At 32.3% G+C, this 16706-nt stretch overlaps 1 protein-coding gene across 2 annotated transcripts in view; it reads right to left on the minus strand.

Annotated features, from left to right (window-relative positions):
- Positions 1 to 1157: 1157 nt before the first annotated feature.
- The window catches only part of RtcB (RtcB RNA ligase), a 69510-nt gene continuing 53961 nt past the window's right edge, over positions 1158 to 16706 (minus strand). For both annotated transcript variants that reach the window (XM_085820720.1, XM_085820719.1), the window contains 3 exons: positions 4232 to 4407; positions 3209 to 3397; positions 1158 to 1527 (listed from right to left, as the gene is read on the minus strand). In XM_085820720.1, coding sequence (XP_085676846.1) covers positions 1189 to 1527; positions 3209 to 3397; positions 4232 to 4407 — 704 coding nt within the window. In that variant the 3' untranslated portion in view covers positions 1158 to 1188. The remainder of the gene's footprint in view (positions 1528 to 3208; positions 3398 to 4231; positions 4408 to 16706) is intronic.

Raw genomic sequence — 16706 nt, forward strand, 5'->3', positions numbered from 1 at the left:
TTATACAGTTAATGGATTTTATAAAGAAATGTAGAGAAGCAGTTACAAATGAAGATGATATAACAGAAATTTTCGTTGTGATTAATGCCCTGGTTATCAGTCAATTAACGGATGGCAAAATTTGTAGTATGGTTCTAGATCCAGTAAATACCACTACTGACAGTGAAGAAAATGACAGACACGTTACTGAAAACAAAAAAATTTCGACTGACAACTTAGTTAGAATTTTTGACACAGCAGTTACAGGACCTTGAACAATGGAACTTTGTGGCTGAAAAAAAAAATATCTTTCTGTATTAAAGAGATATTAGCATAAAAAAGAAGCAATTTAAAGAACTTACATTGAAAGAAAAGTTTAATAAAGTAAATACTAAGCATTTTCCCCCTAAATTCTGATACCCTTTAGACCATAAATGCTTCATTATTTCGTAAATCATGATTTCATATTTTCTACATTCCATCTTATTTGATTTAAATTGATCGAATATCCAGAAACATCCCGAATTCAGAATATCTGAAGTCCCAACATGTCCGGATCTCGGACTTTGTACCGTAATTTTACTTCTTGGAAATTGAGAGTCAAAATTTACGCAATATATAACATTCCTGAAGCGATAAGCAAAAGGAAGAACAAATGCTCTTATGAAAATACATATTGATATTGCTGTATTTTTCATTTCAAAGAAATGCTATAGTTATTATTTTCATTTTACTTATGTAATGTGTTCTGTTACCAGTTTATACCTTATTTGATATTACCACAAAATAATAAAATTACATGCTGAAAATGTGGGGGGATAGAACAAATAAGAAATATATGAATAAATATGGTATAAAATAGAGCTAAATAAAAAGAAAAAAATATTTTCCCCCCATGACGTGTTTGAAAACAATCTTTATATACCAAGTTTCTGTGCCTGTAATCTCTTCCCTGACAGAAATCACATTTTCCTCTATGAAATATTTTATGGAAACCTACTTATTATACAAAAGCAGATCATGGTGTAACCAACCACTTTTTAAAACTGCTAAACATTTTTAAAAACTGTTTAAAAAAACAATTTAAAAAAATGAACAAATTACATTAGTAAAAAATATGAAAATACAAATTTTGTTTATCTTATTTCACATTTTTTAACATCAAGAAATAACAGAAATAAATATATAATTCTAACTGCATACCAGCAGTTAACCTTTAATAACTGCAATAGGTCTTAATTTAATACATTTCTTGCTAATACCAGCTTCATGACAAGAATCTACAACATCAGTAACATTTTTATAAGAATCTGGAGCTTCTTCCATGACTAACTTGGGAGAAGCTACTCTAATTGAGATTCCTTTGTCAGCCAGCTCATTTAAAACATCAATATAATCCAGGTTTCTACGAGATTTTGCCCTAGATAAAGCTCGTCCTGCACCATGGCATGTAGTTCCAAATGTTTCTTGCATTCCCATTTCAGTTCCAGTTAATACATAACTGCATGTTCCCATAGTTCCACCAATAAGTACAGGTTGTCCAGTAAGCTACAAAAATCAAATAACCTTTTCACAATGCAAAATACTACAGCAAAGAGTTTTCATTTACTATTTAACAATAGTTATAATTCCTGAGCATCAACTGTTTTCCTTAGTCACAGTAATGTGATTATGTCTTAATAATATAATTAATTATAAATACTATAACCTTAAATTTAGGAAATGTTTCTCTTGATCTTCACACACAAATGAAATTAAATATTCGTGCGATGGAAATTTTCTGATAAAGAATATCAAGACAATTTCCAATGAAGATGTTTTGAAAAAAAATGCTTTATGAAAGACATAATTATATCTTGTTAAATTATATAAAACTCAAACCTATTCAATACAGACACAAAACAATTTTCTTACAAAAATTTATCCAATGAATTATTATGCATAAAATAACAACATAAAAGGATGTACAAAGCATATTATATAATAAATATCAAACTGAGTTAAAATAACATGCCAAATAATGACTATTGGAGGATTTAAAAGAATTAGCATAATATCCATAAATTTGTAGGACTAGTTTTGAAGGTTTAAATACAGAACTTTTGAAACTAGTTCTGCAAATATAATGAATTTTATGCCGATTCTTGTTGCTTCAACGCTCCAAAAAAATATCAGATTAGTTAGTATAAACTTTTAATTTTTCGATTTTAAGAAGCTAAAATATTTTTTACATAACTACCACTGAAAATATATTTCCAACATTAATCTTTAAATTCCAGTCCACAAAAACTGCCCTGCTTTCTAATATTTTCTGTTTTTTCTCTTTGTAACTAGTTTGAGAAAGGAATTGCTGTTAAAAATAAAATGGAGATATAGTTTAAACTAAAGCAGTGCCCTTCAGTGATAGGGAACTGAATAATAAAATAACGGTATAAAAAGTCTGAAATAGGAATTTAGTTATTTGACCTTTCATATGCAAAGGAGCAATTTAATTTCCATATACAAACAATCCTGAAATTTGAATAACAATATTAAAAAAAAAAACTTTATGTTCCTTATAATGCAAAAATGTACTGATAAAATCATAAATAAAACTTTCTTGACTTATTTAAATATACAAAGATGTATTAAAATTTGAAATTATATACGGCTTCCAGATCACTCCAGACAATGATATTTGTTGCCTTCTAATTCTTTAAAATACATAATATGTTTTAATTAAATGTTTTATCAATACAAATTTGGATTTAATTTAAAAAAAAATTTTAACGTGCAGCCATCTTGTAAACTTGATTTAGGCATGGAAGTTGAATTGGGTACGACTTTCTGACTCTCTGTCTCATAGTTCTTTTTAAATATATGCGTGCATTTAAAATCATCACTACCTCACAGGCTTAAATCGTTAACTGAACAATCAATTTTATTTTCCAACCTTGACAGCAGAGGATTCAGATAACTTTCTAATGTTTTTTTAACAAACCAAAGAATTTAACTATGGTCACTTTTAATAAACCATTTTAAAAGAAATATATATAAAGAAAGATTAAATTACATTTTCACATATGGATGTACTCTGATGACAAGATGCAATTTATTCTGAGAAATTAACATTTAAATACAAAAATATTAGAAATTAATACTTAAAAAATCCCAAGGAGTTAAATATTGTAATGTAAAATTTGAAATCCAAAAGGAAATCTAAAAATGACTTTAGATGTTTTATACAAACCTGATAATCAACTGGTATAAGCGGATGGTGAGGTGGAAAAGCTCTTGTTGAACCTTTTCTGTGAACTAATAAAGTTCTTTCTTTTCCATCAATGTAATGTTTTTCAATTTTGGCAATATTATGCGACACATCATATATAACATGCATATCTAAATCATCTGGCGTGGTGTTATATGCTTTTGCAAAGGCCTGAAAAATATACTTTTTCAGAAACACTAGGAAACAGAATACTTATATGAAGAAAAAAATATTCATCTATATAAACATTCAGCCATTTTCTCTGCAACAAAGAAAACACACAGCATGTGCTTTTTATTAACTCTCTGAGCGGCCAGGGTTTTCGCTAAGAAAGCACAAATTTCCCAAAACTATTATGAGAACATATTTTTTTTTTATTTTAATGTGAAAACTCTGCTGGTATTTCCTACCCGGATTTGTATACTTTCGATATACTGCCTTAATTTCTTTGACATATTTTAATATACACGTATATTTACGTTTGTACAGTGCCGCTTAGAGGGTTAATGTAATTTATTATACAATTTTATACTTTAAAAACTTAAAGTACAAAATTGTACTTTAAAAACTTATTCTGAGCATAAGTGTTATACTTAAAAACTTATTCTGAGAATATGTGTTTAACAAACAAAATAAATTACAGCAATAGAAGCAATAGTCAAATCTCATTTATTGTGCATTTGTAACCAAATTACATTTCTTTTGAAACAGCTACACAATTCTGAAATAAACTTTACAATTTTTTAATATCCTTATAAGATTGTAAAATAACTTAAATATTAGTCTGTGTCCATTACTTTCACATATAGAGTAAAGCTTAAATATTTCCTATCTAATACATCTTTACTCAATTTTTGAATTTTTTAAAATTAAAATATACAAAGCTGGACTTATTTTAAAATTTTCAAAGCATTTTTAGAGATTTTTCATAAGGGTTTTCTTGCTAATACTTAAATAAAGTTATACAATAAGAAACATCAGTTACTGGAAATAAAATCAACTTACCTGTCTGCTCAAAAATGTCATGCTGGATCTATTCACCCAAGCAAAGTTTGCAGCCGCTGCCATAGATTTAAGATAATCTTGACCCTCTTGTGAATTAATGTGTGCACAGGCTAACTGCCGATCATTAACTTCAATCTGATCTCGTTTCATAGCTTTTTCCATTGCCACAAGAGCATCTGTCATAGTTAAAAATGTCACGAAAAAAAAAAATAAACATTTGATAAAAGAAGATAAGTCTATACATACATTTGAATTTAAAAAATAATAATTTAAGTAATGGCTTTGTACTGAAATTGTTTTATCTCATATGAGCCCCCTAAAAATTTAAAAACTGCATTCCAATGAGCTCACACTTTTGAACTAATGATTAGCTTATATAATAATAATGTAATTTCCATGCTCAAGTGATTCAAAGAATCAGCTATCAAATGGGATCAGAAATAAAGTAATTTTCAGATTTTACAAATGAAGATTATTAAGAGCAGGGGGGGAATTCACTGAAATTTCGCTATTTTAGTACGAGTGAAATATCTGTAAAAATCTGAAAAGCTTCATATCCAGTGGAAATAATGTCTGATGTATTATAAAATACAATAAGAAAAACACAAATGGTTTATCATCAGTCTTACCATTTATACAGCAGATAAATATTTAATAATGTAGTAATAGTGAAGTAATTTTACCAGAAACTTTTCTATTACATCATGAAGCATGATTCACATATTATTGCATATGTAATCACACTGCTCTACTACTGATCGCTCTACCAAGCTACTACTGATTACTTCCTCAAATTTCATAAAATATTAAAAAAACTCATTATTCTACATCGGTCTGCATCTAGATGATGCAGCGTGCTTTGGAAAGTCAAGGAAGACAAAAGTGCTGGTCATTCCAAACAACAAGAAAACACTTTATTGTAGCACATGAAACACACACATGGACACATTCAACAACAAAAATATTTTTTCATGTTCCAAACTAAAGACCAACTCTGATTCTCACACATTCTAGAAGCTGAAGTCACTCTATAACAGCTTCAATTCACAACCAAGCAAAGGCAAAAAAATCAGGGATGATTCAATAATGTTTCCTTCTTTCATTTTCACATACTCTTTTAATACAGCTGATGTGAAACTTTGTCAAAACAAATAATCAAAGCACAAGCACACAAAAACAAATCTTCCAAATGACCATTTTTATTTTATTTAACAACTACCATGGTAACAAGAAACACACCATGTTTACTCGTATAATAGTCACACTGCTTTTGCCAATTTTTCAATGTGAAAAGTCCAAGTGCGACTATTATGCAGAGAAATCTACTACGCAATATTATACATGCTAATGCTAAAACATTACTGAATAAAAAATACATTATAATAAAATTAGTAACTTACCAAATGTTTCCAGATTATGTACTGTTTATTAAATAGTCTTTTTGTCAGTTGCACACAAAAAAAGCATTTTTCCTTTAAAGGTAATATTTTTATAGACATAAAATTCACAAATAATCTTTGGGAAAATTCTGACAAAAAATTCTAATAACATAATGCATAATAAATCACTTTCACTGAAGGCACCAGTATCACTGCTGTAATGTGAATCAGTGTCTGAAGAATCTCCATCATTCCATACATGTCATCTTCATTTCCGTCCAAAGCATCGGAGATACTGCACATCCATCATTTTTTAATGCACAAACATAAGAAAGCAGTTCATTTTCTATCATTGAGAAATATCCATGGAATGCCCACCTATTTACATTTGTTTCTTGTAGCCACTGTTTGGATTTTCTCCAGTCCCTTATTAATTGTTCACTTACATTCCATTCTCTTCAGAATATACAATAATCTTCCATTGAAATCCTGCTATATAACTACTATGCTCTCTAAACTTTCCCATAGTCAAGCAAAAAAAAATTTTAAAAATAAATAGAAGTCCAAAACACACTACCACGAAATTCACTGCAAAGCAAAATATTGGCAAAGATGCTTTTTCTATAGCTTAGATATGTGCAGCCCATTAAATTTAAATCCAGTGTATACTTTCTTTAACGAAAAACGAACTGTAAACTTTAAAATGAGGTGGAGGGGAATAAGAAATCCTGTTCAGGGTGTTTTCTAGGGGAAACAGGCAATTCCTTATCTCGCTATGGAGTGACCACTGAGAATGTCAATGAGAGTGCCAAATAGATGAATCCATTAGTTCTGGGAAGAGTACAGCTGATGATTTTCTGTTTTCTACATGAAGGTCAAATACACAACTGCGACTTTTATGAAGGGGAAATATTTTGATGATTTTTTCTGCTTTAAAATAGCAGTGCAACTATTGCCAGTACACACAGTATTTTCATACGCTACTTTGCAGCAGCACAGGTGCAACTCTCAGAGCATCGGAGTGCGCAGTGCAGCATAAATACATAAATTTTAGACATACCCCACCTTGTTAAGAGTATACTAAATATAAATAAGAGATCAAATATAATGCAAATTACTTAATAAGTATAACACAAAATATCACAATACAAATAATTCTATAAGTATGAGGATAATACTAAATATACTACATAATACTACACTAAATAATACCACAAGTATACAAATAATTTGCACTGTACTTAATGACACTGGTTATACATAAGACAGTATTAATGGAGAAATACCATATAATTAAATAACTGAATTATTAGGTGGATAAATTAACTTGATTGGTCGTTTATATTGTCCATTCAAATAAGGTGCTAATGTACGTCTTCATCATGGCCAGTAAAAACCTCTTTGACAATACTAAGTGGCCTTAGAAATTTTGATTTAGTGGTTCCTTAAAGCAAAACTACATCTCCTCTAGATCCTTCCTTTCCTTGTAATCGGTTTACAAAATTATTGGCATTTCCCTATGGCATCAAATAATTTATCTTTCCATTTTACTCAGAGTTGACATAAAAGTCAAGTCATACATTTTTTGAAGCGTCAAATTTTCTTATGTAGAAATTTCATTGCCAAAATTTCAACAAAATGTAGAGGATTGCTAATATTTTCTTAACCATGAAGCAAAAAAAATGGGCTGAAGTAAGAGGTTTATATTCATCTAACTTATTGCTTACATAGGTAAGGCGGCTATGATTTAATATCAATTTAATATCGGAAAAAATGGTTGTCATTTCCTCAAAGCAAAGACAAGCTTTTCCAAGGATTTTCTTTAAAGGTTCTTTTATACTTTTCATGAGTCTTATAGCAGCCACCTTGCCATGGGGCATGAGAGGCAAGAAACTACCATGTTATTTCATGCACTGTAACAAAATTGTTTTAGGTTTGAACCAGCCACAGTTTGAAAAAAAAAAAAAAAAACATTCAAAATTTCATCTGTGGTTTTAAAACTGTTAACATTATCAAAAATGAAGACCTTACAATTCCTCCTTTCAGCCAAAAAATATCTTAAGGGCAAATTCAAACTTTTTGTCAACATATCAGCAATCAATTCAAAATGAAGTGCTGTGGTAACTCCACATGTAAACAAGGCTATATGTAAGACTGCTGCTGAGCATCCTTTCCCAGAAGAATACAGACTAGATCAGTGAAATCTACTCCAGATACAGTAAATGGGGGGAATTTTCCAGTATTCAGTCATTTGGCAGTTGAGCTGTTATTTGTTTAGCAGGTTTAGAAGGCCAATACCCTAATACTTCCAAATGCAGCAGTGCGAAAGATTTAAGAGGGGTGACTATATGCTTGGAACACATAAAACTAGTACTAACTCTATTGTCTCCAGTGGTTACAATATAGGGCACCTCCCTTTTTATCTGTTAACTAAGTGTGGAGAAACCTAGTGAACTACTATGCAAATAATCGCTTAAGTCCAGAACCAGAAACAAAACATAAAACTCAAGAAGGGTTAATAACCCTTTGTAGCTAAAATAAAGATTGACAGATGGTCCCTTTCTCAGGACATACAACAAAGCCTCCACTTGGGCTTAAAAATGTAAGAAATAAGAACTTAACTAATGACTGAATAAAGAGATTTAGCCAAGGCTAACACAATTTCTAATTAGTTGGCCCAAAATATCACATTAGCTAGCGAAGCTATAGAGGGCATGTAATATGGCCAAGTGTAGTAACAGTTTATAAGAGATTTAGCCGAGGCTAACACAATTTCTAACTAGTTGGCCTATAATATTACATTAGCTAGCAAAGCTATAAAGAGCATGTAATACGGCCAAGTGTAGTAACAGCTTGTAAAGACATAGCCAAAAAGGCAAACATGCGCTATTCAGAAAATCTATTTTCACCAAAGTCAGTGAACTTATACATTCTCTAGGACTCATTTCCATTTAACGAGATTCTAAAAACTAATTCTGGTAAGGAATTGTAAGCTGAAGCTAGAAGAGAAAGGAAAGGAGCTTTAACTTAACTGTTATAAAATTAAGATATAGCTCACAACTCTTCAAATAAACTATTGACGCATATCGCATCACAGATGCACCTGAAAATGAATGAATACCAAATAAAATAAAATGACATAAATTGAATTCAGGAAGATATCATCAAGGAACTGAAACATTGTTCAACTCCGCTGCACCACAACTGCTGTTTGTAATCCAGTGAAGATGGGATGTCTTTGTTATGCTGCACTAGTTTGTTCGCGGAAGCGTTTTTTCCCACGTGCTTCGTTTGCTGTTTTGAGCTTACAGGTGATTCTATGCTGTTTTCCCATCATACCGGATTTACTTGTATGTGGATTACTTCTATATTGTGTGACATTTGTGTGCAGTGAATAGTGAAATCTTCGCCAAGGATTAACGACCACGCGCTATGGTGGGGAACAAACTCCCTATGGCTAAAATGGATACATCTGTGGCTCGGAATCATGTGCTAGAGTTAACGGACGAAATGTATCACTTTGGGAATAAATATCTAGGATGTAATTGGAGTGCATTGATAAATGCAAAATCATTAATATTAGAGGACTACCTGTGTGTGTTACAAAACATTGAAAAGTTAAAAAGTAGGATTACGCTGATCGACATGGACTTGGAAATTATGAGCAATTCTGAACGTGCTGAACAGCATACCCATTTTCTTTGGAACTTGTATACCAGGGAACGTGGATTCGCCAAGGAACAGTTAAGCATTTATAAGGGTAAATGTGAGTTTTTTGGTGCACATAATCCTGATTGTGTTAATTTAAGTATTATTGATATTACTCAAAAAGTTATGGCTAGTAAACTTAAAAATGTTAAATCTAATGATTGTAAAAATGTTGATGGCATTGTAGAAAATTATTCTGAAGTGATTGTTAGAAATTCTGAGTCAAATGTTAATGATAATGTGATATTGGTAATATTAAGCCCAAGCGGCCATCTAAAAAAAATAAGAGGTCAGCTACCGAAATTACTGATGGCTTTGTTCTGCTGAAAAACACGGCCAGGGCAGCAAAGTTAATTAAATGTACTGTGAATCTCCCAGTTAGCAATAAATTTAGTGCCTTGAATGTAAATGATAATAGTAACGACAATATGGATGAGGGTGAGCTTGAGATTATTGAAATCCAGCCCCCCAAAAGTTAAACCTATTATGATAAAACCAGTAGAAAAATTTTCTGATTTTGTTAAAAAATTAAAAAATGACATAAAATTAGAATTTGCAGCCAAAATTAATGACGAATTCTTGAAAGTATTCCCGAAAACTGAAAGTGACCACAGAGTAATTACAAAGTATCTGGAAGATAAATAAATTGATCACTACTTAATTATCAGTAAAGTGGATAAGTTGTTTTCAGGAACCTCTCCCCTTAGATTCTCCCAAGGACGAAATACATGAAGAGCTTATTGCTCTTGGTTATAAGGTACGCAAAGTTTCGCAAATGCCTAACCTCAAAGCAAAGGTTCCAATGCCACTTTTTCAAGTACAGTTGGAAAACGTACCAGGGGTGGAGGAAATTCACAATCTAACTTATTTCATGTGTTTTTATGTTTCTGTTACCCCTTATAATACAGTTGGAGGTGTTGTGCAGTGTCATAACTGCCAACACTTCCACCATTCATCAGATAACTGTAAACTAAAGCCTCGTTGCATCAAGTGCGCGGGGCTGCATAAAACTGAAAATGTAAGGCCAAACATTGATAATATAATGTGCTGTAACTGTAAACAACCAGCGCATATGGCCAATTACTGTGGTTGCCCCAAGTTCCCCACTGCCAGAAAATTAAAATCTCACAAGATAATGAAGAAAGCAAAATTAATGTGTCAAAAGAAGAAAATAATGTTAATAGAAATCCTGTAATACCAGGCGTTAGCTATGCTAATGCAATTAGCAGAAAGTCTGCAACTATAAACACCAGATTGCCGGATCGCAATGTTAAAAATGCAACTGTTAGTAATAGTAGCAGGGAAAAACTTACTGAAGTAGGCCTGAATGTTTTTACTGAGATGTATAAATTTATTAAGGAACTTGTTGACATTTTTAAAGGTTTTTCATTTGCAAAAATTACAGATAAGATGCCTAAGCTTCAAGCTGCAGAGCATACTATAAGATGTTTATTTTGTTTGCAATATTCAAAAATATTTTTGGTTCTTAATGTGATGTATAATGTATAGCATTGTAAACAATCGTGCAAACATTTTTATATGGAATGCAAATAGTTTATCTCGTAAGATCAATGAATTACGAGATTTTATAAATGAAGCCCAGATCTAATCTTCCTACAGGAACACAAACTTGGCCCCTCAAACCCAATTTATGTTGCAAATTACAGTGGTTATAGATAAAACAGAAATGTAACTGCTGACAAGAGGAGAGGAGGTGGCACAGCTCTCCTTGTTAAACGCTGCATTCCTCACTATCAAGTTACAATCCCACAGCTTTCAGCCATTGAAGCTACAGCTATTTCCATCACAACAAAGACAAATACAACGTACACATTTGTCTCCACTTACATATACCACCATCAAAACCCCGCACAGCTGTTGAGGCAGATCTCAACACATTACTCACACTTAGTACACACTTAATTATAGGTGGACGCTAGACACTATGCATGAAACTGCTATAATTCTAACACCATCGGCAATGTCATATTCAACTTGGCCCGCAGAGTCACATTTCAGATAGCAGCTCCAACACAGTATACTACTGTAGTATCTTAGACTTCTTCCTCCTCAGAAATACCAGTGTTCTGCTGGATGTTTCTATGTTGGACGAATTATCTTGCAACCACGATCCGGTCTGTTTGCTACTGGATATCAGTAGTTATACTACATCAATCAAAAGAACCTTTAAAACTGACTGGCTAAGTTATGCCAAAGCTCTAAACAACATCCAGTACACAATCCCAACGATACACTCAGGCAACGACATTGATAGTTTAATCAAGCAGTTTACCTGTGCAGTGCAAAATGCTAATAAAAATGCTCAGACAGAACTGAAACAGCCTAAATTTGTCATGTCTAAGGAACTTAATCAGCTCATCAAAAAGTGCAATGCTGCTAGGAGGCAATTTCAGAGACCAGATCCAGGCAGGATAAAACCATCTTCAGTAGGATGTATGACGCAAACAAGTCTCGCACTAATTATTGTTCACAACTCCGCTGGGCTAACTACCTGAAGTACCTCTCTGCTGATAATAACTCTATATGGTTGGCAGTCAAAAGGTACAAAAAATGCCACAACAACATTCCACACCTTAAAGGCCCTCAAAGGATACATTACACAGAACTCTTAGCACAGCATCTGGAATCTCAGTTTACGAAGGTAATCAACCTTTTACTCAAATGGCAGCACTTTCCGGAAAGTTGGAAGTTGGTTCAAATCACATCGATTCTCAAACCCAAGAAGCCAATAAATTCACCAGAATCTTACTGTCCGATAAGCCTATTGTCCTCATTAAGCAAAATTATGAAGGCAGTACTACTCAACAGGATCAACCAGCATCTGGAACAAAATAGTATAATCATTATGAAGGTAGTACTACTCAACAGGATCAACCAGCATCTGGAACAAAATAGTATAATCATTCCTCACCAATCTGGATTTCGAAGTAAACATTCTACGGTCAATCGGGTCAATATTGGGTTGTGGAAATTAAAAGCAAAGGGCTGCAGAATAAGAAAGTTACAGGAGGTCTGTTTTTGGATATATCAAAGGCCTTTGACTGTGTATGGCTGGACACACTCCTTTACAACTACACAACATGGGCTTCCCAGGTTACATCACAAACATAGTTAAATCCTACCTAACTGGTAGACACTTTGTCGTTCGCATCACAAATACACTATCAACACGTAGGGCAATCCTTACTGGGGTCCCCCAGGGAAGTCTGCTTGGACCCACTTTATTCAATATTAATGTGAACGACATTCCCACCACACAGAACACAACACTCTCAATGTATGCAGACAACATTTATTAGCCCTCTCACAAAGTGCATTTATCAGCACAGCAATACAATGATTACAAGACTACATAAACATACTCGAGACTTCGCTCACAAAACGGAAGATCAAAGTTAATGTATATAAGACTCAAACAATCCTACTTACCAAGAAGAACAAATTCAATAAAAACCTGCAACCCTATAGAGAAGACATCCCATGGGCCAAGCAAGTCCGGTATCTTGGGGTAATCCTCAATAAAACTCTCTCATGGTTCCCACGCATAACATCTATCCTTAACCCTTAGACTGTCGAGTGATTTTCTGCGAATTTTAAACTGTCGCTAGTTTTGGACCGAATTTCCTGTAAAATGTTGCGAAAATAACCCTAAACCTCTGAAAATTGTCAGGTAGTTCTTTTGTTATTTCCCATCCCTCCCAGAATTTTACTTCTAGGATTCCGCTAAGTGAAATTGATTACTAGATATTGTTCCATAGATGTGAGCTGTCAGGAGAACTGCAAAAGACTAGAATCTCCGTGATGAACCGTCTCAATGCCGCAGGGTACAGCTGCGAAACTTAAAAGTTTACTTCCCTAAAACAATCTTATTTTCAAATAAATTGGTTTTAAAATTTACTTGGTTAAGTTTTTAATAAATACGCATTTTTAACCTAAGTAACCTAAATCTGTATGTCACTGATCATCACCTGAATTTTAATACAGAGTGATTAAACTGCTATCACTAAATTCTGTTTTGACAAATATCTGGTGCACCTTTCATTCCTTCCGAGATATTGCTGAAACATTTTGTATTATTTCCGATTTTCTGTCTGTATTTTTGTCATTAATTAAAAATCTTTAAAACTTTCAACATTTTCCTATATTCTTCAACTGCAAGCAAATAATAATTATTTTAAGTAATTTCTTTTTGTCCTAATTATTACACAGTTTTAAGAGTAATAAATGAAACATTTGGGTGTTATTTAAGGGCTGAGATGGTGATAATATCAATATTAAATTTGCATTTTACTTTTTTATATACATTCAAGATATTCAGAAAGGGAATTATAACCTGAAACTGTTTTCAGTGTATCATAAATTTATTGACTCAATCTAAAAGTTCTTGCTTTCCTGTCCAAGAAACACTAGTAAACTTTATCTGAAATAGGAAAGATGAGACATATTAATAACAAACAAGCAATGTTGTTACTCACTAGCTTACAATATAATTTATTCATTATGGTATATTTGTAAAGAAAGAGTGCTGCTGTACATTTTGTAAAGTATAAATAAGCATTGGATTTAATAATTATAACAGTCATTAATTATTTAATAATTAATTATAAAAATATGAATAATTAAATACTTTTCGGAGATATATTTTCCGGCGATATTTTTTTTCTAGGGATTCCAGCATTCATTTCTTGAAGCATTCATTATACTTTAAACAAATGTCTTGTTTAAACATAGCATTAATTATTGATACCAAATCTCCAACTAAAGGAAATATCTTACTAGGGATGATATTTAAACAAAAATTTTTTTAGAATAAATATTTTCGTTATTTTAATTCTGCTAATAATATAAAAACAGTAATTTCAGTTCACTATAGTTGAGTGAATAAGATTGCTGGTTGTTGGTAGTTTGTATTTGGCAACCGAACAGTTCAGCTGCTTGGTGTCTTTGGATTTCTCCATGCGTAACATCAATTGAAGCCAATTTTATTTAGAAAATTACCCGCGAAAGTGTTCTCTTAAAACAGATAACCTATGACTTCTTAAAAATTGTAAAATATAATCTGTGGGTATTTTCCGTTATACGATAACATGAACAAAATGATTTCCTATACAAAAACATATGATCAGCGCTATTATTGGCCGCCATTTAATTAAATGCATCCTTACAATTACTTTTCCTTTTTTAAAGAAAGTTTGTTTTCAGAAAAATGTACTATTTACAATGTGCTATTTTATTTTGCTCATTTTTTATGCAAATATTCAAATTCAGATAGATATTGTCAGTTCAACAAGTCTCCAAGCGGTAAGATAGCTGAGCACCGGTAAATTCTAGCGGCTGCATGGGAGGTTTAGGAATTTTTCAGAAATGCAATTGTGAATTAACAGTTTGTTTCCCTCAAAAAAAATTTACCACGAAGAGTTCCTTTCTCTTATACAAATAGGTCTTGTGTACTTTAACATAATCCAAAATCTTAAGCGTAAAAACCTTTTATCATAGCCGATGATGATGATAAAATATTTCCTATCTGGTGTGTCAAGTTAGCATAATTGTATATTTCTAACAAAAACAGTTTGGATCATGTTACCCTATAATGAAAAAAAGATTCAAATCAGTTTTCAGCTTAAACAGTATTTTCATTATTTATTATATCGTGAATTTTATCAACAGTATTCTTAGTATTAAGTGCAGGCATGTATTCATAAATATACACAAAGTTCTGTCTAATGAATACGGCTAAATTTATATAAAAATTTAGGTTCATAGGTCAGCCATATTTGAAAGAGTGCTTTTGTATTATAAGAGAGAGAAGTTTAAGAATAAAAAACAATTCAAAAAATTTACCAGGACACATATAAAAATAATACAACACAAAAGAGTACAGTACTACTTCATGCTGTTTCGTGAATATACGGAAGACAGAAACATGTTTTCAGCTGTATTCGTTCATCAGAGAAAAACTTTTCATGTGAAGTTATTTTTTTCAAATCTTTCACTATACAAGTAATACAAAAGCAGAATAGGAATGTATTTTCTAAATATCCAACAGAAGAGCTGAGGGGACGTACAATGATTAACATACAATGGGTGCCTGGAATTATTTTGCTTTACATGCAGTTTCCTTATATATGTAAAACAAAATCAACTTTCGTCCATTCCAGGATTTCAAGAACTCACAGAGACAGAAGAAATATCTATAACAAATTTTATTGCTGTCTGACTGATTGCTTCGGGAACAATAAGTTTTCCAACTCAAGCTTCAGCTATTCAAATATGAATGCTTCTCAGAAGCCATTTGGGCTGCATCTGCTTTGTTAAAGAAAGTCTTTTGGGGGGGGTGAAATCATCCACTGCATCGGTGGCCTTTTGGGGGTGAAATCATCCACTGCACTTTATTTTTCAAACAAAGCATTCGGTGGTCCTGTTACTACCTGCTGACCTAGAGAAATTCGACACTTTTGTTCGAAAAAAACGAGTTTTATAATTTAAGAATTTCCAGTCTGATTAAGATTTTGGTATTTTTAATATATTGTTACGAATTTGGTATTTAAAAAGCTAATGTTAGTTCAATTATAAATTAAATGGTTTTATTTCTCGCGCAGTGCAGCGCGTGACGAATATTAAAAGAAAGCTAAGCCGGAAAATTGAAAATACAAGAGCGCGTGCATTAAATAAATAAATATCTCTTTTTGATTTCGAGAAAGTACTGGAAAATTCTAGCGCGTGATTTTAAAATCTTATAAAAGGAGGAAAACATCTCAGTTTGTAGTTAGTTGCCTGCTTAGTTTGTTGTTGTTTAGAAAACTGCTCTTGTTGATTGTAGCGAATTCGCGGATTAGCGTTCTTTAGCTGTTTTGAATTACGTTCTATTGGATATTTGAGTAGTTAAAAGGTAAGTACTGTGAGATATTGTAATACTGCATGATAATTTGAGAAAATTTAAGCATTTTTGTTGTGATAATAATAAATTTTTTTGTTCATTTTTCATCGGACTTGTGCATTCATTTCATAACGAACCCGTACGCACGCAACAATTCTTGGTGTCAGGAGTGGGATTTGAATGCCAATAACAAGAGCGATGGAAGAACAATTGAGACAGCTCATTAGTGCTTTTGCTGCATTCCAAGAAAAGATGGAAGCTGGCCAAGCATCATTTAAAGAAGAGATGAAAGACTCTGTTAAAGCAGAGATTAGATCCATTAAAGCAGAAATGAAATCGGGACAGGAATCCGTTCACGAAATTTGGAAGCTGGTCAAGTAACTTTTAAAGAAGACATTAAAGCTGTACAAGAAAAGATTAAAGCAGGTCAAGACGAAATGAAAAGAGAAATTGCCTGCATAATAGAAACTAAATTCGAGGCTATGGAAGG

This window comes from Stegodyphus dumicola, chromosome 7 (genome assembly GCF_044657685.1).
Source record: "Stegodyphus dumicola isolate Sdum_Otavi_A_Nest chromosome 7, ASM4465768v1".
In the NCBI taxonomy this organism is placed as follows: Eukaryota; Metazoa; Arthropoda; class Arachnida; order Araneae; family Eresidae; genus Stegodyphus; species Stegodyphus dumicola.